The sequence below is a fragment of the Dama dama genome, chromosome 29 (genome assembly GCF_033118175.1).
Source record: "Dama dama isolate Ldn47 chromosome 29, ASM3311817v1, whole genome shotgun sequence".
Taxonomy (NCBI): Eukaryota; Metazoa; Chordata; class Mammalia; order Artiodactyla; family Cervidae; genus Dama; species Dama dama.
The window spans coordinates 25215689-25238913 of NC_083709.1; the positions used below are offsets into that span (position 1 = coordinate 25215689).

The 23225-nt window shown below is 38.5% G+C and overlaps 1 protein-coding gene and 1 non-coding gene across 2 annotated transcripts in view; one reads left to right on the top strand and one right to left on the bottom strand.

Moving 5' to 3' along the window:
* Positions 1-21947, top strand: part of LINGO2 (leucine rich repeat and Ig domain containing 2) — a 1335691-nt gene extending 1313744 nt beyond the window's left edge. Inside the window, exon 8 of the mRNA XM_061132444.1 lies at positions 19280-21947. Within this exon, the coding sequence (XP_060988427.1) occupies positions 19315-21135 (1821 nt within the window). The 5' untranslated portion in view covers positions 19280-19314 and the 3' untranslated portion in view covers positions 21136-21947. The remainder of the gene's footprint in view (positions 1-19279) is intronic.
* LOC133049015 (small nucleolar RNA SNORD11) lies at positions 1540-1623 on the bottom strand. Its single transcript, XR_009691180.1, has one exon. It is a non-coding gene; the product is annotated as a small nucleolar RNA SNORD11 (small nucleolar RNA).
* Positions 21948-23225: the final 1278 nt, after the last annotated feature.

The window sequence follows — 23225 nt, forward strand, 5'->3', positions numbered from 1 at the left end:
TTGCATAAAGGAAAACATAATATGTGATTCCCTATGATTCCAGAGATTTTTACTAATATTTACTAGCAAATATATGTAAGCCTTCCTAGTATGTATATATATATCTCTAAATATACATAGATACACACATACATTGTATATGTAGTGTGTGTATATAAGCAATGTGTATGTATAGTCTCCAAGGAGACACATAGGTAACCAATTCAATCTAAAACACACACATGTAAACATAAATGACAGTTTTCAGCCTTGTTTATATACTTCAATGGGAATTGAGATGTGATTTCTGTATTCCCTCATTGGAAATAACTCAATTGAAGGATAGATTATTCATGAACACTCTATTGGCAGCAAAATGAAGAGAAATGTCCAGTGCTGCATGGACAGGCGAGGGTGTTAGAGGCTGCTGGGAGTACAGACAGAGGCCTGAGTGCAAGTCCCCGTTCCAGCACGTGTCGGGTATCTGACGCTATGAAGTCATCCTTCTGTCATTGCTCCTAGAGAATTCTGACAACTGAAATATCAGAAGTGAAAAGCTCATTGCCTAAGCCTTTCATGTATTTCCCGAAGTATGGGATGCATTCCAATGTGATCCTCATTTTAGGAGGTACAAAATGTTTAGTAACCCTGAATGAATGAAGATGAAGCTATTCCCTTTCAAGTGTACTGTCAGCCCTCTAATTAGAAGGAAGAAGAAGACTTGGTTTTAACACCTGTCTAACCCTGACCATTATCCACATGGCGATCAGGTCTCTGGCACATAGCCTGAGAAGAAAAGAAATTGTAACTAGAATGTAATGTTATTTTGTTTCCATTGTTTATATTTTTAAAATTAATTGCCATTTACTATTTTCCATTCTGGTTTTCCATCTAAAATTGTACAGTGAATTCTTCCTTTTAGGATATTTAAATTTTAAAAAAGAGGTGATTTAAATAATTAGTGCACCCAACACCCTGACTCAACACAAATCACGCCATGGTAACAAAGGCCTGGTATCTAGAAACATGACGTTCCTGTTCCCGGGACCCATTATTAAGGGGCTGCCATGCTTTGTGCAAGACACGGTTGCACACAAGCGCACCGCACTGACTCTTTTCCCTTCAGGACAAGAATAAGCACGTTCAAACATGAACAGACTGCCACACAGATCACATCGGCTGAGGCTTCTGTGTCTATCCTCTCTAGAATCCCATGACTCGAATCCTTTCTTTCCCACTGACTTACCTTATGCTTGTGGTCTGGAGGCACCATGGCTGAAACTGCTATTCCATTAACACACTTGGATGTCAGCTCAATAAGCAAAGAGTCCAGTAGAGAAGACACAACATGTACAAAAGTAATATATGGTAGGAAATCTTCAGGTAGTTATAGAACAGTATAATATTGACAGAGAAAATGGAAATCGTAACCAAAAACGGTACCTACCTTCTACTCTGTAATGTGGGCAGATTAAGTGGTCCATTAGTTCATGTCTATGTATCAGTTAGTCACGGCAGCAGAAGCTTACTGTGATTGCATTTTTTTTTTTTCTTTCACAAGTGTCTCAGAAGAGGTAGTGACTAAAGATGCCTTCTCTATCCAAAAGGAAATCAGGCATACAAATAAAAATCATCATTGAACTGTGATTGCATTTTAAAAGTGCTTTCATTATATTTTTATGTTCTATCTTTTCAAAAGTAATGTAATGCATGTGGAAAACATTTTTAAAACAAAAACAATTGATAGAATAAATATCCATTACGTGTAGCAACAGTCTAACACTAAACATTTTGTTGTATTTCTTTACAATCTTTTGATACATAAGGATATTTTCCCCTTTATTATATTCACACTATAGGTATAAATTTATATCCCACTTTTTTCACTTAACATTTCTGCATGTAAACGTTTTCCCAGTTATTAAATATCTCCTATAACCATGATTTTAATTCCTATATAATAGTCAATTTAAGTAGATGAATTGCAGATAATGTAATTACTTCTCCATGACTAGACATTGTTTTATGCAATATTCCAGCATATTAAATGATACAGTAAAATGCATCTTTGATGTTAACTTGTAATTTGATTCCAATTTGAGAAAATTGAATCATTAATTTATTTACTGGACAGTTTCCCTACTAGACTATTAACTGTTTGAGAACAGGAATTGCATTTATTTAACTCCACATCCATAGCTTTCTGCCTTGAACATCGAAGGTACTTGTGATATGTTTACTGAGCTGAACTGAATGTACTTTCTTTTTTGATAGTTTTCCACTCTTTTCTGGAGAAAATTCAAGAAATCATTTGGCAGTCATCAGTTTCAGTTCAGTTCAGTAGCTCAGTCATATCTGACTCTTTGCGACCCCATGGACTGCAGCATGCCAGGCTTCCCTGTCCTTCACCATCTCCCGGAGCGTACTCAGACTCATGTCCATCGAGTCAGTGATGCCATCCAACTATCTCGTCCTCAGTCGTCACCTTCTCCTCCTGCCTTCAATCATTCCCAGCATCAGGGTCTTTTCAAATTAGTCTGTTCTTTGCATCAGTCATCAGTTAGTTGCTAAAATAAAGGAAAATTCCCAAGTATCTACTAAAATTAGAGGCAAAATCTATTGTCTTGGGATATAAAAATTATGTATTCTTAGTTAGCTTTCTTGCCATATGGCTTTAAAATCATTTGCTTTCATTTTCTCATCTACAAAATAGCTAGAAAAATGATAAAATTCCTATCACCCAGGAATCTAAAAATGACTTAGTTATACCTAGTTAGTAAGTCATTATTAGTATTATTAATATGACTTAATGTTCTTAACAGAATAGGCATATAAATGGAAATTCTAGGTGCAATTCTCTATCTGGCAAAGATGGTTATATCAAAAAGCACCAAATTGGAACCGTGATGTGGCAAGATTTTTTTTTTACATTTGGAGAAATACAAACAAAACAGCTGAATGTAAAACTGCAATGATTTTCAGACATATAATAATTTTCCAGATGCCTACATCTTTAAGAATAACTTATAAATAAACAATAGAAGCTTAAAATATATCCATGCATACTAAATTGTTACTTAATATTTATATCTCTATATATTGGCAGAGAATAGCTAGCTACTTACCAAGCCTACTTCCTCTTCCTCACAGGCACATAGCTAAACTTCATTTCCCTGACTCCCATGCATAGGTGTACCCACATGACTGAATTCTGGTGAGTGAAATGAAAGCAAAAATTATGAGCGCTATGGTCAGGTTTGGTTCATGAAAACCACTTACCCAGAGTCCTCTTTGTCTTTCTCCATCTGAAAATGGAGAATGACAAGGACTTAAAAGATCTAGGAAAATGTGGCGCTATGAAAGGCATGGGCACAAGTCCCTTAGTGTTTTCTTGAAGCAGAACTAATAAACTACTGGTTTAAACTGCTGTGTTACAACAGCTAGAAGAAATGTGTATTTGTTCATTTCCAGAGTGTTCCACATGGGATTTGAGACAGCTATCTTGTCTGAGCAGATTTCAAAAAGGTCTGGGTGACTGCAACACCAACTAATTAAAATCAGGTAATCTCCAGAGAGAGCCCCTTCATTCAGGAATACCCACACTTCAAAGAATCCAGTTTTTCATGGAACAATAGATAAGAATTTAAGAATCTGAAGGAGAAACTACTTAACAGAATTCTTCTCAATTTGATCTTATTTTCCCAAGTAAAATTTATTAATAATAAGAAATGATCCTCTGTGGTCACATATTTCATAGAGATTGGCCTAGGTGGATCTTGAGGAATAATTACCACAGAAAGGCAGCCAACCTTTTTTTCATTCCATAGGGAGGCATTTATTTTATAGCTCTTCCTAACTCTATTGTCAGAGGGGTTTAAGTAACTTATTAATAGGAATGGTGGTCACCTCAGTTTGCTCATTTGTAATATGAGATACTTAACAGATATTAATATCTACCTTAATAGACTAACCCAGTGCTTCCAGATTGCATGTCCCTGAAGCAAACTCCAGGAGTTGGTGATGGACAGGGAGGCCTGGTGTGCTGCGATTCATGGGGTCGCAAAGAGTTGGACACAACTGAGCCACTGAAGTGAACTGAAGGCAACTCTTTAATCGGGAAATGTTTCTAAGTACTCCTTTCAGTTGAGAGCTTATATGTCTAGGAGATATCATTTAATAATGTTTATCTTTCTCTAAATATTAGTTAATGTGTATGGAGCTCTGACTTCATATACACTCTCACATTTTATTGTTACGATAACCCAGTAGGTTACCAGGGAACCCCAAGGTTAGTTACAATTATTCCCATTTTAGAGGTAAGAAAACTGAGACTAAGAAAGGGCTAAGATTTAAACACATTTTTATTATTGCATACCTAGGTTCTTAGCCATTACCTTATACTGCCGTATAGATTTGAAGCACTTCATAATATATTTGTGAGACCATCAGGCATCTTGAGCCAACTACCCTATATTTAATAATATTAATTTCAAAGAGATACATCTCAAAGCTACACAAAAACCACTTTCATCTCTCATAGGTTTAAGTAGAACAGGCATCTTCTTTATGTCCAAGTATTTCTATGTAGGCCAAAAGGAGACTCAGAACTACAGCAGAAGAGCAAATGATTTGCATTTCAAAGAGACCAAAATAAACACAAGAACAGAAGGCTCTCTGGTTTCAGGAAAGATTAAACAGAAACTATTAATTGATGACTTAGGACAAGCCTTACTAATTGTTTACTAGTCACTTGAATACAAAATGAACTCATGTTTTGAAGTAGATACAGTCCAGTGGAAAGCTGTTTCAGAACCATGAAAATAGATACCAAAGCATAGCCCAGAGGGAAAATGAGGGAATTTTGTGGTTTTCTCTGTTGTTAAAAGGAAGCATTACTATTAATTTTTTTAACAAAAATAGTTATAGTTGCTATTTCTTTGAGATGAATTGTATATAGTGAAAATGTGTGAGAAAGGATGGAAGAAGTCCAGGGTAAAGGGTGAGAAGAAATCTTGGCTCCATAACTGACTGTCCATACGTGGTAAGTTGCTCCAGTTGTGTCTGACTCTTTGCGGCCCTATGGACCATAATCTGCCAGGCTCCTCTGTCCATGGGATTCTCCAGGCAGGAATACTAGAGTGGGTTGCCATGCCCTGTTCCAGGGGATCTATCCACCCCAGGGAGAGAACCCATGCCTCTAAGTCTCCTGCATTGGCAGGTGGGTTCTTGACCACTAGCGCCATCTGCACCATTACTGACTAGGGCTGTATCATCTTAGGCAAGTAACTCACAAGCAAGAAGGGTGCTTACCCTTTCTTCACAAGTCAGGAGGTAAGTGCCTCAACAGGCTCTGCTGGAATCCTTCAGTCTTCCACTGTAGTTAAGGGCACACCATGACTTTGGTCTGACTTCTTCCTAAGACATCTAGAGAATAATTGTTAGGCTTGATTGTCTCCCTGTGGCACAGGAAAGGAAGCTGCTGCTGTCCTGGGGTTTTTCTGCATTGACGGGTTTTTACCTGGGCAAATGAATTTTCCCCATGCCAATGAGGGCAACATGCGTGAGAAGGCCAGCATGGACCTTATAGGAGGTCCTTTACTATCACGTCATCTGGGAGTGTCATGGGCCCTCAGGAAGGCAGTTCAGTCGCTCAGTCGTGTCCGACTCTTTGTCACCCCATGGACTGCAGCACGCCAGACTTCCCTGTCCATCACCAACTCCCGGAGTTTACTCAAACTCACGTCCATAAAGTCAGTGATGCCATCCAACCCTCTCATCCTCTGTCATCCCCCTCTCCATTTGCCTTCATACCTCTCCTGAATTAATTATAAAGGGAAAACAGGGGGAAATTTAAGACGCTATGCGACTATATCCATGAGTCCTGCTGTCCAGTTTACTAGCTCTATAATTTCATATAAATTTCATTGTATGAAATCATATTAACAGCTAATTTTCATACAGATAGAATCTCACAAATGTATGTGAGATTCTATCTGTATATATATAGAGAGAGACTTTAAATCAAGTGGTAACTGCAAGCATCTCACAGTCTCTATTCAAGTAACTCAAGATGAAAATTTTATCTTTAGCTATTTACAGAATTGGTCATCTGCATAGGCTTAAGCGCGACTGAACTGACTGACTGACTGATAGGATTAATATCTACAATGGTAGACAACTGTTCACCTACCTTCATAAACCACTGAGTAATTTTATCACCCCATTTGTAATTTTTGTTTAGAAAATATAAGCCACATGAGATATCCTCCAAACTTGGCTTTCATGTTGGCCGTTTTCACTTCCTCCTTGAATATTAATGAGTCTTGATATTGAAAGTTTCCATTTCCTCCCTATCAAAAATAAATTGAGAGAAAAAAGGTAAAAATACTTTGGAGGGTAACTAGAAATCACATAGAAGGATAATTTTTATTTTGCAGAAAAACAGTTCAAGTCCAGTGTTCCCTACCAGGTTGGGGACTTTGGGGTTCAATCTCAAGTTCACTCAGGTCCTTCAAAGAACTTAGGTAACCCTAGTGACTTTCACAACTTATGCTAAAATTGATTTCTCTTGGTTTTCAAATGTTTTATACAACTGTCACAACTCTTCAGTATCTGATTTGGACACAGACCAGTATTTATGAATTTATGGTTTTAGACACCTGGAAGTTATCTCATATATTTTGGACACTTTTTTTTTTTTTATTAAATCCTTTCTTTTCTTCCCCCATCTCCCTCCCTCATCACCCACCTCTCTCCACTTGGGAAATAGTTTTACTGGAAATAAATAAATAAATGAACCTATCATTTGTTTGTGCAAAGGTTTAAAGAGACTTCTGTGCTATCCATTTATTGTTGTGTGCCCTTATTCAGATGCCAGTCAGGAAACTAAATTAATCATAGAATTCTCAGGATAAGAAATTTCTCATCACCTTATCATCCATCAAAGCAGCTGTTTCTCTTCTAAGTTTTCTTTTTGAACAACACACAGCCATCATCATCTTTTTCTCTTCTCCTTTATGTTTTTTAAAATGATAGCTAATGGAAACTCCTTTTCTCTTTATAACTGTATCATCCTTTAGAGGATTTCCTTGTTCAGTGTCTTCCAAATTGTCTTCAGAGGAAATCCATGTCTCCTTGGCAACGCTTTATGTTCTGACAGATACTGTTTCAACAAACCATTCTCCCATTAAAATAATTATGACAGTCACCTTACACACACCACCTTTAATCATCACATTTATCCTGCTTTATGACCACAAATTAGCATACAAAATAGTGAGAATCATAGATATCATATCAGCTTCCCCATGTCCCAGAGCTAACAGATGTCAAATTCAGAGTTACATATTGCATTCAAATATTGTTTCTGTTTTTCCATTGTGAAGTCCTTTTTTTTTTTTTCATGCTTTAATAGAATGAGTTGCAAAATATACTCAGCACACAAAAATGTATAAGCAAGAAAATATCCCAACTTCACACACTAGGTTTAAAAAGGCACTTATCATTGAGCCGAAGATCAGAATTAAGATCAGCCTTTGATGAGAATTAACGGAAAGGCCCTAGCTGGCTTCCTACAGATTTTAGTCTCCTGCTTTACTCTTAATGAAATGAAGTTCATCTTATGAGACCATGGTCACAGTCAGACATCATGAGCAAGCTTTGATTGTAAGACTTCCGCTGACAGTGGAAGCTAAATGGAGTCAACAGTTTGTCCTTCTAGACTAAAACTAAGAAGTATTGTGATAAGAATAATAAAGCACAACCTTCCTGCAGAGTTTCCAAACTATATACATCAAAGAACTGTGATGAGATATGGCCTCATATTTACTTCTGCTTAGCTGAAAGACAGAAGTAGAATGGAGGAGCTGCCCAGAAGTGAAAGGAGCTCATCTGCTGCCTGCTTGCTGAGCACTTATCCATCCTTCTTTGTGATGGTCCTTCACTTTGGAAACAAAATAACAAATTTTTAAGGAAAATGATGCTCAATGCTACATACCTCAGTTGAACTCCTTTCTGGTTGAGTTGCAGTCATGGTTAAATTAGATGCTGTCATTTCCATGTTGGACACAGAGCCCGATTAAGGGATCCAAACAATGAAATAACCTTTTCCCAAACCATTACTGAAATAAACCACAACTGGGATGCCAGTTATCTCCTTATCTAACTGGTGATATATAGATCATGCAACTCTACCAGACAAAACTACACTCAGCAGTGGAATTTATATAGCTCATTCTTTATCATAAATCAAAATGAAAAGTACAAAGTGTGTAATAAAACTTCTATCTTGAACATAAAATCTGTAATAAAATGTACATTTTCCCAGCCCTACCAAAGAAATACCCCCAAAAGTATCTGAAAAATTTTACTTTCAAAGAGTGGGAAATCCTTCAGCCCACATATCTGACCCAGTGACAGACACATTTGAGAAATTTGAATTCCTCATCTTGTTACTGCTAAACTTGCCATCTCAGTGAATGACACCAGGTCCCATCCAGTTGCCAGAAGTCTAGAACTCATCTTTGCCTCTTCTCCTCCATCCCTCACAGTCAATCCATATAACATTTCTATTCGGCCTCAAAACACCTCTTGAATCTGTCCACTTACTGAAGACCACTCCTGTGAACCTGCTTTGTTCTGGTTTGAATAATGCAATGGCCTCCTGAGTTTCCAGCTTCAAGGTTTCCCCTCCTGCAAGTCTATTTTTCATGGTAGTCAGATTAATCTTCCCCAAATGTAAATCTGTTCATATCACTCCTTAGCATAAACCACTTTAATGGCTTGCCATTGCCCTCAGGATAAAGTGCAAACAGCTTATCACAGTTTACAAGCCCCTTGTAAATCATTCCTCTAATTACCTCTCAGCCTCTTTTCCCCTCCATTTCTCCTCTGGTTTTGCTCAAACCATTCTGGACCACATATTTTAATTCCCCAATCACAGGGTGTTCTCCATTGTTCTCATGCCTCTGCACATACTGTTCCTTTTGTCTGGAACTCACTATACCTTCCTGTATCAAGGATAGGGGGAGGTTGTGAATGAAAATATACTGTTGCAAGTCTACTATATATTTTACCTGAAGCAATTCGATAAAAAGTATAAATAAATTGTGGTAAATTAAAGATGTTACTCTAATTCAGACAGCAACAAATAAAAATAATGTAAATAAATACAGAAAGAAAAATTGCAATGCATACTTAAAAACTACACTTGATCTTAGCCAAAAGGCCCAGAAGCAAACATACTTTTTAAAACCTAATTGCTTAAAACAGAAGATAGGAGAATGAGAGAAACAAAAGAATTCAAGAGACAAATGGCCAACATATAACAAAATGGCATGCTTAAATGCAGCCATAAAGTAATTATATTCTATTTAAATAGAGTTAGCAACCTAACACAAGGCAGAGATGCTCTTTAACTACAAAGATACCAATATGTTGAAAGTTTCATATGGAAAAATATATACCATGGAAACACTAAGCTTGAAAAGCTAGAGTTGCTGTATTCATCATTCAAAATACACAAAGTATTACTAGAGACAAAGAGGGACTATTCATGATAAAAAAAAAAATCACTAAATCAGAAAGTAAACATCTGCTTAATATCAGAATTTCAAAATATATAGGGGAAAAAAAGCTACAGAACTAAGGGAGATGTAGACAAATTCATAGCTGGAGATTTTAACACATATTTCTGTCACTGATATATAGAATAACTTAGAAAAAGTTGAGATTTTCACAATCCTTATTAACATAAGCCACCATATTAATCTTCACAGTTTTTGTGGCCCACTACACCCTCAAACAGCAAATGCACATGGAATGATCAGAGATTGATCCTATGCTGGTCCATAAGACAATCTCAGTAGATTTCAGAAAGCTGACATTTATTGGTAAAAATAAATAACTCAGCATCTAGAAAAGACATAAATATTTGGAAATTAACTCAAAATTACACTGTCCATAGGTCAAAGATGGGAACAGAAAAATAATTTTGAAAAAAATTGTGACTGATAATGTCTTCTAAAAATATTAGTTTATGAAAGGATATAAAATGCATGAAGGGATAGTTATAGTTTAAAAACTTATATTAGAGGAGGAAAAAGGCCCAAAATTAGTGATCTAAGTTTCTACCCTAGGAAACTTAAAAAAAAAAAAAAAGTTCAATAAAATTGACAAAATTCTAGCAAAGCTTATCAAGAAAAAGGAAATGTGCAACTTACCCATATCCAGAATAAAAGAGATGACCTAGAGAGCTTGAAAGAATAATAGGGAAACTTTGACTTCAGCCAAATAAAAGTCATATCTTGATGAAACAGACAAATCCCTTAAACACATTACCAAAACTGACACAAAAAAAGAAATAGAAAATCTAAATATTTCAATATCTACAAAGGAAACTGACTTACACTTCAAAACATTCCCACGAAGAAAACTCTTAAATTCTTTGGTTTCACAGGTAAATTCTATCAACTATTTTAGAAAGAAATAACAATCCTATACCAACCCTTCAAAATATAGAGACCAAAGAAATATTTTTCAACAGATTTTATAAGGTCTCCATTGCTCTGATACTAATACTACATAAACATATCACGAGAGATGTAAAAGAAAAAATTCTCATGAAATAGAAAAATTATTTACCAAATACCAGCAAAACAAACCTAATAAAATATAAGTGTATATATACACAGACTTCATACAAAGTGGGGTTTATACCAGGAGTTCAAAGGTGGTTTAACATTCAAAAAAATTAATATTATTTGCCATGTTGAAATAATAATACAGAAAAATAATAAGACCATTTCAATAAATGCAGAAAAGCATCTTTCAAAATTCAACAACTCATTTATGGTAAAAAAAAAAAAAAAATTCTAGTTAACTAGGAAGAGAAGAGAACTTCCTCGATCTAATGAAGGGCAGTTATTTAAAAAAAAAAAAATACTAAAACATAGCCAACATCAAACTTAATGGTGGGAAAAAAAGAAGAATGATTTATCTTAAGACTGGGAACAAAATAAGGCAGACGGCTTTCAGCACTTCCATTCAACATCATCTTAGAGGTAATAGCAAACACAGAAAGGTACAAAAATAAAAGCATTGAAGTTAAAAGGGAAGAAACATTTGCTGAAGAAAATTAAAGTGAAGTTGCTCAGTCGTGTCCAACTCTTTGCAACCCCATGGATGGTAGCCTACCAGGCTCCGCGGTCCATGGGATTTTCCAGGCAAGAATACTGGAGTGGGCTGCCATTTCCTTCTCCAGGAGATCTTCCTGACCCAGGGATCGAACCCAGGTCTCCTGCATTGCAGACAGACACTTTACCGTCTGAGCCACCAGGGACACCCAAAGGAAATTAAAGACCTAAATAAACTGAGAGTACCATGATATTAAAAAACTGAATATTGTCACAATATCAGTTCAGTTCAGTTCAGTCACTCAGTCGTGTCTAACAGTTTGCCACACCAGGCCTCCCTGTCTATCACCAACTTCCAGAGTTTACTCAAACCCATGTCCATCGAGTCGGTGATGCCATCCAGCCATCTCATCCTCTGTCGCCCCCTCTCCTCCTGCCCCCAATCCCTCCCAGCATCAGGGTCTTTTCCAGTGAGTCAACTCTTCGCATCAGGTGGCCAAAGTACTGGAGTTTCAGCATCAGTCCTTCCAATGAACACCCAGGACTGCTCTCCTTTAGGATGGACTGTTTGGATCTCCTTGCAGTCCAAGGGACTCTCAAGAGTCTTCTCCAAGACCACAGTTCAAAACCATCAATTTTTTGGCACTCAGCTTTCTTCACAGTCCAACTCTCATATCCATACATGACTGCTGGAAAAACCATAGCCTTGACCAGATGGACCTTTGTTGGCAAAGTAATGTCTCTGCTTTTTAATATGCTATCTAGGTTGGTCATAACTTTCCTTCCAAAGAGATGGCTGCAATCACCATCTGCAGTGATTTTGGAGCCCAAAAAAATAAAGTCTGACACTGTTTCCACTGCCTCCCCATCTATTTCCCATGAGGTGATGGGACCAGATGCCATGATCTTAGTTTTCTGAATGTTAAGTTTTAAGCCAACTTTTTCACTCTCCTCTTTCACTGTCATCAAGAGGCTTTTTAGTTCCTCTTCACTTTCTGCCATAAGGGTGGTGTCATCTGCATATCTGAGGTTATTGATATTGCTCCCAGCAATCTTGATTGCAGCTTGTGCTTCTTCCAGCCCAGCATTTCTCATGATGTACTCTGCATATAAGTTAAATAAGCAGGGTGACAATATACAGCCTTGACATACTCCTTTTCCTATTTGGAACCAGTCTGTTGTTCCATGTCCAGTTCTAACTGTTGCTTCCTGACCTGCATACAGGTTAGTCAAGAGGCAGGTCAGGTGGTCTGTTATTCCCATCTCTTTCAGAATTTTCCACAGTTTATTGTGATCCACACAGTCGAAGGCTTTGGTGTAGTCAATAAAGCAGAAATAGATGTTTTTCTGGAACTCTCTTGCTTTTTCAATGATCCAGCAGATGTTGGCAATTTGATCTCTGGTTCCTCTGCCTTTTCTAAAACCAGCTTGAACATCTGGGAAGCTCACGGTTCACTTATTGCTGAAGCCTGGCTTGCAGAATTTTGAGCATTACTTTACTAGCGTGTGAGATGAGTGCAATTGTGCAGTAGTTTGAGCATTCTTTGCCATTGCCCTTCTTAGGGATTGGAATGAAAACTGACCTTTTCCAGTCCTCTGGCCTCTGCTGAGTTTTCAAAATTTGCTGGCATTTTGAGTGCAGCACTTTCACAGCATCATCTTTCAGGATTTGAAATAGCTCAACTGGAATTCCATCACCTCCACTAGCTTTGTTCGTAGTGATGCTTTCTAAGGCCCACTTGACTTCACATTCCAGGATGTCTGGCTCTAGGTGAGTGATCACACCATTGTGATTATCTAGGTCATGAAGATCTTTTTTGTACAGTTTTTCTGTGGATTCTTGCCACCTCTTCTTCATATCTTCTGCTTCTGTTAGGTCCATACCATTTCTGTCCTTTATCGATCCCATTTTGCATGAAATGTTCCCTTGGTATCTCTAATTTTCTTGAAGAGATCTCTAGTCTTTCCCATTCTGTTATTTTCCTCTATTTCTTTGCACTGATCACTGAGGAAGTCTTTCTGATCTCTCCTGGCTATTCTTTGGAACTCTGCATTTAAATGGGTTTATCTTCCCTTTTCTCCTTTGCCTTTTGCTTATCTTCTTTTCACAGCTATTTGAAAGGCCTCCTCAGACAACCATTTTGCCTTTTTGCATTTCTTTTCCATGGGGATGGTCTTGATCCCTGTCTCCTGTACAATGTCACGAACCTCCGTCCATAGTTCATCAGGCTCTATCAGATCTATTCCCTTAAATCTATTTCTCACTTACACTGTATATTCATAAGGGATTTGATTTAGGTCATACCTAGTGAAACTGTGGTCTAGTGGTTTTCCCTACTTTCTTCAGTTTAAGTCTGAATTTGGCAATAAGGAGTTCATGATGTGAGCCACAGTCAGCTCCCGGTCTTGTTTTTGCTGACTGTATAGAGCTTCTCCATCTTCGGCTGCAAAGAATATAATCAATCTGATTTCGGTGTTGACCATCTGGTGATGTCCATGTGTAGAGTCTTCTCTTGTGTTGTTGGAAGAGGGTGTTTGCTATGACCAGTGCATTCTCTTGGCAAAACTCTATTAGCCTTTGCCCTACTTCATTCCGTACTCCAAGGCCAAATTTGCCTGTTACTCCACGTTTTTCTTGACTTCCTATTTTTGCATTCCAGTCCCCTATAATGAAAAGGACATCTTTTTTGGGTGTTAGTTCTAAAAGGTCTGTAGGTCTTGATAGAACTGTTCAACTTCAGCTTTTTCAGCGTTACTGGTTGGGGCATAGGCTTAGATTACAGTGATATTAAACGGTTTGCCTTGGAAATGAACAGAGATCATTCTGTCATTTTTGAGATTGCATCCAAGTACTGCATTTCAGACTCTTTTGTTGACCATGATGGATATTCCATTTCTTCTAAGGGATTCCTGCCCACAGTAGTAGATATAATGGTCACCTGAGTTAAATTCACCCATTCCAGTCCATTTTAGTTCACTGATTCCTAAAATGTCGGTGTTCACTCTTGCCATCTCCTGTTTGACCACTTCCAATTTGCCTTGATTCATGGACCTAACATTCCAGGTTCCTATGCAATATTGCTCTTTACAGCATCGGACCTTGCTTCTATCACCAGTCACATCCACAACTGGGTATTGTTTTTGCTTTGGCTCCATCCTTCATTCTTTCTGGAGTTATTTCTCCACTGATCTCCAGTAGCATATTGGGCACCTACCGACCTGGGGAGTTCCTCTTTCAGTATCCTATCATTTTGCCTTCTCATACTGTTCATGGGCTTCTCAAGGCAAGAATACTGAAGTGGTTTGCCATTCCCTTCTCCAGTGGACCACATTCTGTCATAGCTCTCCACCATGACCCGGCCGTCTTGGGTGGCCCCTCACGGCATGGCTTAGTTTCATTGAGTTAGACGAGACTGTGGTCCTGTGATCAGATTGGCTAGTTTTCTGTGATTATGGTTTTAGTGTGTCTGCCCTCTGATACTCTCTCCTAACACCTACCGTCTTACTTGGGTTTCTCTTACCTTGGATGAGGGGTATCTTCTCACGGCCGCCCCTCCTGACGTTGAACGTGGAGCAGCTCCTCTCGGCCCTCCGGCGCCCGCGCAGCCGCAGCTCCTTGGACGTGGGGATGCTCCTCTCGGCCGCCGCCCCTGACCTTGGACGTGGGGAAGCTCTTCTACGCTCCTCCTGAGCTGTCACAGCCTGGCACTCTCGGTAGCCACCCCTGACCTTGGGCTATCAGTTCTCCACAAAAAACTATAGATTCAATACAATTCTTATCAAAATCCCAGCAAACTTTTAGTATTGGCAAGCTGATGCCAAGACTTTTTTGAAAATTCAAATAATCTTTAAAAATGTCAATGCAAATTTGATCCCTTATTGTTAAATATATCTATGACTTTTTACTAGTGAAAACAACTTCAAAAATCAAAACAGTTTTATTTTCTAATTATAAAAGTAATACAAGTTATATTGTGGGGAAAATAGAACACATGTAAAGTTATAAGAAAATGGAGGGATTAGAGGTGATTTCCATCTCAAAATAATTACTCTTGTCAACATTGTCATTATATACTCCCAGTTTTGTTCTTGCCTATATATATATGGCTCTGCTCTCTGCTCAGATGCCTGGTCGTTTCTGACTCTGCAACCCCATAGGCTGTAGTCTGCCAGGCTCTCTGTCCATGGGATTCTCCCAGCAAAAATACTGGAAAAGTGAAAGTGAAAGTCATGTCCAACTTTTGCAAATTCTCCAGGCCAGAATACTGGAGTAGGTAGCCTCTCCCTTCTTCAGCAGATCTTCCTGATCCAGGAATCGAACCAGGGTCTCCTGCACTGCAGGCAGATTCTGATTGGGATGCCATTTCTTCCTCCAGGGGATCTTCACAACCCAAGGATCAACCTATGTCTCTTGTCTCCTGCATTGGTGAGTGGATTCTTTACCACTAGCACCACCTGGGAAACCCCATATGTATAACTATATTCCTATATATATCTATATAAAATTGAAGAAATATATATTCCTTTTTGTGTCTGTGAATATATATAAACATGTATATATTAATGTATTAATACTTATATATTTATATATATATACTTATATATTGATTACATTATATATAATATATATAAACTATATTAATATATATTTCTATATAGGAATATATATATAATATATATTTATATATAATATTATTGTAATATATTTATATTACATAATTCCTATATGTAAATTCCTATATTATATATACTATTATAATATGTTATATATTGTATATATTCCTATATAAAAACATGCATATATATATATTACATATTAAATATATATTAATATTTATATTATACATATATATTCCTATATATAGGAATACAAAATATATTCCTTTTATATTCCTAATATATTAATACATAATATTCCTAATATATTAATATACATAATATATAGGGATATAAAATTCCTAATATAGGAATGTACATAGAAATACACATTTGTATATACCCACGCACACAAAAAGCAGTATATATCTATTCATCTTTACACGTTAACGAGCACCGACCTAAGTCTTACATGCTATTGGCTACATATTCCCTTGTAGCTCAGCTGGTAAAGAATCTGCCTGCAATGCAGGAGACCCGGGTTTGATTCCTGGGTTGGGAAGATCCCCTGGAGAAGGAAATGGCAACCCACTCCAGTATTCTTGCCTGGAGAGTCCCAGGGACAGAGGAACCTGGCAGGCTATAGTCCATGGGGTCACAAGAGTTGGACACAACTTAGCAACTAAACCACTGCCTCCACATATTCTGTAGTATGATTGTATCTTAACATACAACTAAGACCCTACTATTATATATTTCCAGTTTTCCTACATTATAGACAAGCCTGCACCAAATATCTATGTACATTAGTTAAATTATTTCCCTATGATATATTTCTAGGGAAAAAGAACAGGTCCATAAGATCTACCCTCTTTTGGAGATGGTACACATGTTTATGGTATAGATTGTGGTGATGATTTCATGGATATATACTTATCTCCAAACTCAAATTGTATACATTAAGTATGTACAGTTTGTATAGTTTCTGTCTGTCAATCATTACTCAGAAAAGTGGCTTTGAAAAAGTTTTAAAGGAAAATGGTTTAAAGGGATGAATATATTAAACTTATATGTATCATTTAACCTCCTCATTGTTGTACCTCTACCTCCTGAAGGTTATACCAGTTTCTATTTCTTATATCAGTTTCTTCAGTCACTAAACTTTGTCAATCTGATGGGCAAAGGTGTTAAACTCCTGTTTAATTTGTATTTCTTTGCATAGTGAAGTTGGTCAGCTTTTCATATATTAGCTGCTTTTAGCCTTTATTACATTCATTGCCTAGTTTTCTATTGACATCCACCTCTTGTCCTTATGGATTAATAAGAACTGTTTGCTTAGCACTGTGCTTAATCCCTTATCTATTACAAACCTAAAAGATATTCTCCATTTTAGCAATTGCCTTTGTGTGTGTGTGTACTTGCTTGTTATACTAAATTTTTTTCAAATGTACACAGTTGAATAGGTTATTCTTTTCTTTCATGCATGCTAGCTTTTGTCATAGAAAAGGCTTTTCAATTCTTTTATTATAAATTTAAAGAATTTTCTTCTGGTATATTACTTGTACTTGCATTTTAATCCCTCATCTGGAATTTATTTTATTGGAACCAGTGAAGTTAATGTACAACTTTTCCCACTAAATCCCTAGTTATTTATATTTTTCTCACTGGATTAAAATGCCACTTCTCACCTTTGCTGACTTCTCAAATATATTTAGATAAAATTCTTCACTGTCTGTTTCATTCACTGTGTATTTTCATGCCAGCATAATTTTTAATCATAGTTTTGTAATTTATGTTTAAATTTTTCATAAGGGTGTTTTTATTACTAATTTTTGATGTTTCTGATTAGTTTCATATTTATATTCTTCCAAATTAACCTGAGACTTTTTCAAATCCAAAAATATTCTTTGAACTGTATATATTTATTGAGAATTATCTTTATAATTTTAAATCTTTCTATTGGCACTGATTGAAGAATTATACCCTTAAGCGATTCAGGAGTGAATGCTGAAGTTTTATCAGATACCTTTATATCTAAAAATATTACTTTAAACTACTTGCCCTTGAGTAAACATGGTGTCCATGGATGAAGCACACCCCTGGGGGTCTCAGGTTCATACTTCTCCATAACATACTTCTCACTATTCATTTAGCAGTAAGTTCAGCGTCTGCTTAACGACATACACTTAAAACATAGTCAGTTTCAATTTCATCTGATATCTATTTAAATGGGTTTGAATTTGAATATAAAAAAATGACGTTCATTTATTAAAGACTTTTTTTCTTAAAATAATGACTCTTCCCACTCTTCTATATTTAACCCAAAAATCTTAAAGAATTTTCATCTTCAAAGACACTATGATGCCTCATATCTAAGATAAACATGAAGAGTTCAGGAAGATTTTGAGGCTCTTTTTGTTTACCTCAAAAAAGAAAACCGCTTCATAAATCAAAATTTGCTGAATTCTGAAAGAGGTAAACTTTCTAATTAAAGGTGACTTCCCTGGTGTCTCAGACTGTAAAGCATCTGCCTATGATGCAGGAGACCTGTGTTCAATCCCTGGGTCGGGAAGATCCCCTGGAGAAGGAAATGGCAACCCACTTCAGTATTCTTGCCTGGAGAATTCCACGGATGGCGGAGTCTGGTAGGCTACAGTCCATGGGGTTGCAAAGAGTCAGACACGACTGAGCAACTTCACTTTCACTTTCACTTGGTAGCTCAGATGGTAAAGCATCTGCCTGCAATGCGGGAGACCTGGGTTCGATCCCTGGGCCTGGAAGATCCCCTGGAGAAGGAACTGGCAACCCACTCCAGTATTCTTGCCTGGAGAATTCCACGGATGGCAGAGTCTGGTAGGCTACAGTCAATGTGGTCACAAAGAGTCTGACATGACTGAGTGACTAACACTTTCACTTTAACAGAATATTTACATATGAAGGTAAAACATCTCAACCTCTTTCACTGAATGTAACTTTGTTTTGTACTTGGAACCCAAGGTTCCTAATGTTCAGTGAAGCTTCTATTAGCTTCATTTTTAAGAAGATGACATCACAAAAATCAGAGATACAGACACTGATTCAAACTGCATAAATGTCCTCTTAACCACTGACCTCTGCTTCTGTCCTTTAAGTTCAAAATAAAGCCTTTTGTGAAAATGTATTATTTTGCACCAGTCTGTGCCAGACACTGTAAATAGTCTTTTGAGAATTCCATGGACAGAAGAGCCTGGAGGCTGCAGTCCATGGGGTCTCAGAGAATTGAACACAACTGAGCACACAAACAGAGTTGTTCAATACTGAAACTGTCATAACTCTAGAAAGATACTATCATCGTCCTTCTTATTTCCATTTTACAGCCAAGAAAACTGAAGTACAGGGAGGCGAGATTTTAATAACCTACCCATGATCATGTTAATGATGGCAGCCCTCAGGTTTAAAGGTCAGATCTGATCTGTAGCCTTCCAAATCTAGGGTCTTTTTCATCATACTCACTGTCTCCCTTTATGTCTCTTTACCTATCTATTTCCTAACTCAGTTTTTCTTCCTCCCTTCTTTGGCCCCTTCTCCTGCAGGCCCGTGACCAAGGTGTAGACTAAGAAGGGGAGTCATGCTTCACACGGCCTTATCATGTTGGCAGCCAATCCTGGGTCTGGCTGTGGTCTTAATCTTCATGGGATCCACCATTGGCTGCCCTGCTCGCTGCGAGTGCTCAGCCCAGAACAAATCTGTTAGCTGCCACAGGAGGAGGCTGATCGCCATCCCAGAGGGCATTCCCATCGAGACCAAAATCTTGGACCTCAGCAAGAACAGGCTGAAAAGCATCAACCCCGAAGAATTCATCTCTTACCCTCTGCTGGAGGAGATAGACTTGAGTGACAACATCATTGCCAATGTGGAGCCAGGAGCCTTTAACAATCTCTTCAACCTGCGTTCCCTCCGCCTGAAGGGCAATCGCCTGAAGTTGGTCCCTTTGGGGGTCTTCACGGGCCTCTCCAACCTCACCAAGCTTGACATTAGTGAGAATAAGATTGTCATTTTACTGGACTACATGTTCCAGGATTTGCATAACCTGAAGTCTCTAGAAGTGGGGGACAATGATTTGGTTTATATATCACACCGGGCCTTCAGTGGGCTGCTTAGCTTGGAGCAGCTCACACTGGAGAAATGTAACCTCACTGCGGTACCCACAGAAGCCCTCTCACACCTCCGCAGCCTCATCAGCCTGCACCTGAAGCATCTCAATATCAACAACATGCCCGTGTATGCCTTTAAAAGACTGTTCCACCTGAAACATCTAGAGATTGACTATTGGCCTTTACTGGATATGATGCCTGCCAACAGCCTCTATGGTCTCAACCTCACCTCTCTCTCCATCACCAACACCAATCTATCCACCGTCCCCTTCCTTGCCTTTAAACACCTGGTCTACCTAACCCATCTGAACCTCTCCTACAATCCCATTAGCACTATTGAGGCAGGCATGTTCTCTGACCTGATCCGCCTCCAAGAGCTTCATATAGTGGGGGCCCAGCTCCGCACCATCGAGCCTCACTCCTTTCAAGGGCTCCGCTTCCTTCGTGTGCTCAACGTGTCTCAGAACCTTCTGGAAACCCTGGAAGAGAACGTCTTCTCCTCCCCGAGGGCTTTGGAGGTCCTGAGCATTAACAACAACCCTCTGGCCTGCGACTGCCGCCTCCTATGGATCCTGCAGCGGCACCCAACCCTGCAGTTCGGTGGCCAGCAGCCCATGTGCGCTGGCCCGGACACTATCCGCGAGAGGTCATTCAAAGATTTCCACAGCACTGCCCTTTCTTTTTACTTCACCTGCAAAAAACCCAAAATCCGTGAGAAGAAGTTGCAGCATCTGCTTGTGGATGAGGGGCAGACGGTCCAGCTGGAATGCAATGCCGATGGAGACCCTCAGCCTGTGATCTCCTGGGTGACACCTCGAAGGCGGTTCATCACCACCAAGTCCAATGGGAGAGCCACCGTCCTGGGCGATGGCACCCTGGAGATCCGCTTCGCCCAGGATCAAGACAGCGGGATTTACGTCTGCATCGCTAGCAATGCTGCGGGGAACGACACCTTCACGGCCTCCTTAACTGTCAAAGGGTTCACTTCAGACCGCTTCCTTTATGCCAACAGGACCCCTATGTACATGACCGACTCCAATGACACCATTTCCAATGGCACCAATGCCAATACTTTCTCCCTGGACCTTAAGACAATACTGGTGTCGACAGCCATGGGCTGTTTCACCTTCCTGGGAGTGGTGTTATTTTGCTTTCTCCTCCTTTTTGTGTGGAGCCGAGGGAAAGGCAAACACAAAAACAGCATTGACCTTGAGTACGTGCCCCGAAAAAACAATGGTGCTGTCGTGGAAGGGGAGGTGGCTGGACCCAGGAGGTTCAATATGAAAATGATTTGAGGGTTGGCCGCTCCAACTATTGTTTCTGTGTCATTGTCTGTAACCAGTGAGACAGCCTGGCGCAAGAGAAGTACTAGGTTAAAAGGCAGCTTAGTGCAGCTTCCCTGTGTCAAAGCAGGGTCCGCAGAAGCAGGAGGACTTCTGATGGAGACGCTCCACCTAGAAGCAGGCAGGCAGGCATGTGTCAGAGCCCTTCACACAGTGGGGTACTAATTGTTTGCATTGCAAATACTGGCATTCTGGGGATCTCAGTAATGAACCTGAAGCTTCGGCTCATGCTCATGGACAGTTACTCAACCTTTTCTACCACTGCAAAAACAAAAGAAGAAATCAAAAGGAACAACCTACAATGTAGGATTTACATATTAAAAAGACACATTTGTCTAAACCATACTCCACAGAAAAATTTGTATCTATGATTCTCCTTTGTTAAAAACCTTGCATCATCCCATACTGTTGGTTCAAAACCACAAAGAAATCAATATATTCTTTACTCTTCTCTTTTTTTTTTGGAAACACATATGCTGTATATGTTTTGAAGCAATATGAATGAGAGGTTGTGCTTTTTCGTTACACACCACTATCGGCCCAAGTGTGATGTCACCTTCCTTTCCATAGAGATAACCCTGAGACTAGATCCCTGGAGTTATGGGTGGATATATGTGGAGAGATGAGTTCTGTCTGATGTAGGATGCCAAGAGATAGGACCCAAGGCAAAAATGCTCAACTCTGTTAACTTCTGTTACTATAAATAAAGGCATGTGCCTAGTTTTGATACAGAATGGAATATTTTTTATACTTGTGATATCACACTGGACCAGTTTACTGTAACAAAGCCTTTGGTTTCTCCAGAAAGTGGTGTGTGACTGTTTATACCTGTAAAATGCAAGGTAGGTGTCAATAATGAAATTTATTCCTTTAACCACAACTTGACTTTACTTTCATCAATTCCTACTAAGGGAAGGGGATGTGATGTTTATATCTGCTCCTAGGGTAATATTCAGCTCATAGCTAAGATCAAAAAAATTCAGATGTGTAAAGCTCTCTGGATAATAAGTTCTTTTCAGATGCCACCAGAAACCAGGGTGATCCATACAATGAAGGATCTGTTTAAAAAACAATGTTGTCTGAAGGCTGGGATCACTGCCAGTCTGAGGAAGCATCTAGCTACCGCACCTCTGATGTTGTCTATTCAAATACTCTACACACAGTATTATCTTAAATGCACAACTCCAGGGTATCTTCCTGCTTCCTTTCCAAGGAGATATTGATTTTTATTTTGAAAGCTCTTTGGTGTAGACAAAGAAGAACCTGTCTTGTTTTTAAAGAAGTGGCAAAAAACAAGGTAGATTTAAAAGCACTTACTGATATTTTTTTTCTCCACTGAGGAAAAACTTAAATTGTGCTGACACTTTCACCCCTCTGAATGAATTTGTCCAATTCAGTTTGTATCAATGATTGTTACTCAAAGTGAAAATATTATAGTTTTTAAAAAATGGCATCACACCATTACCACCAGTGATCTGGTTCAAATGAGACATAATTCCATTTGGCTGAAGGCTGAGTCAGTGATTTGCAAAGCAGATATAGCTGACCCTTGAACATGGGAGTTAGGGGTGATGACCCCCTGTGCAGCTGAAATCTTCATACAACTTAAAATTGGCCCACAAGTCTGCATCCATGGATTCAACCAACCTCCGATCACATTGTATCAATACTGGTAGTATATATGGTTGAAAAAAAAATTGTGTATAACTGGACCTGCACAGTTTATGCCCAGGTTGTTCAAGGGTCAACTATAATTATATAATCTGAGAAAGCACTGAACATAGTGTATTCATGACATGTCATATATTTAAATAGCATAGAAGAGATAGATTTCTACACTTTTCACACTTTGAGAGGAACCTTAAAAAGAGCACCCTTTGGTACAGTGTGTAAGCTGGAATAGAAGGTGTCTGGCATTTGTTTCTTGACATATCACATTGGAAGTTTAACTTTCAAAGAGCTGACTTTTTCAGTATTTGAAATTTTGAGTAACTTCAGTAAAATAAAAGTGACCCCAATAAAAAAGTGACGGGTCCAAAAAT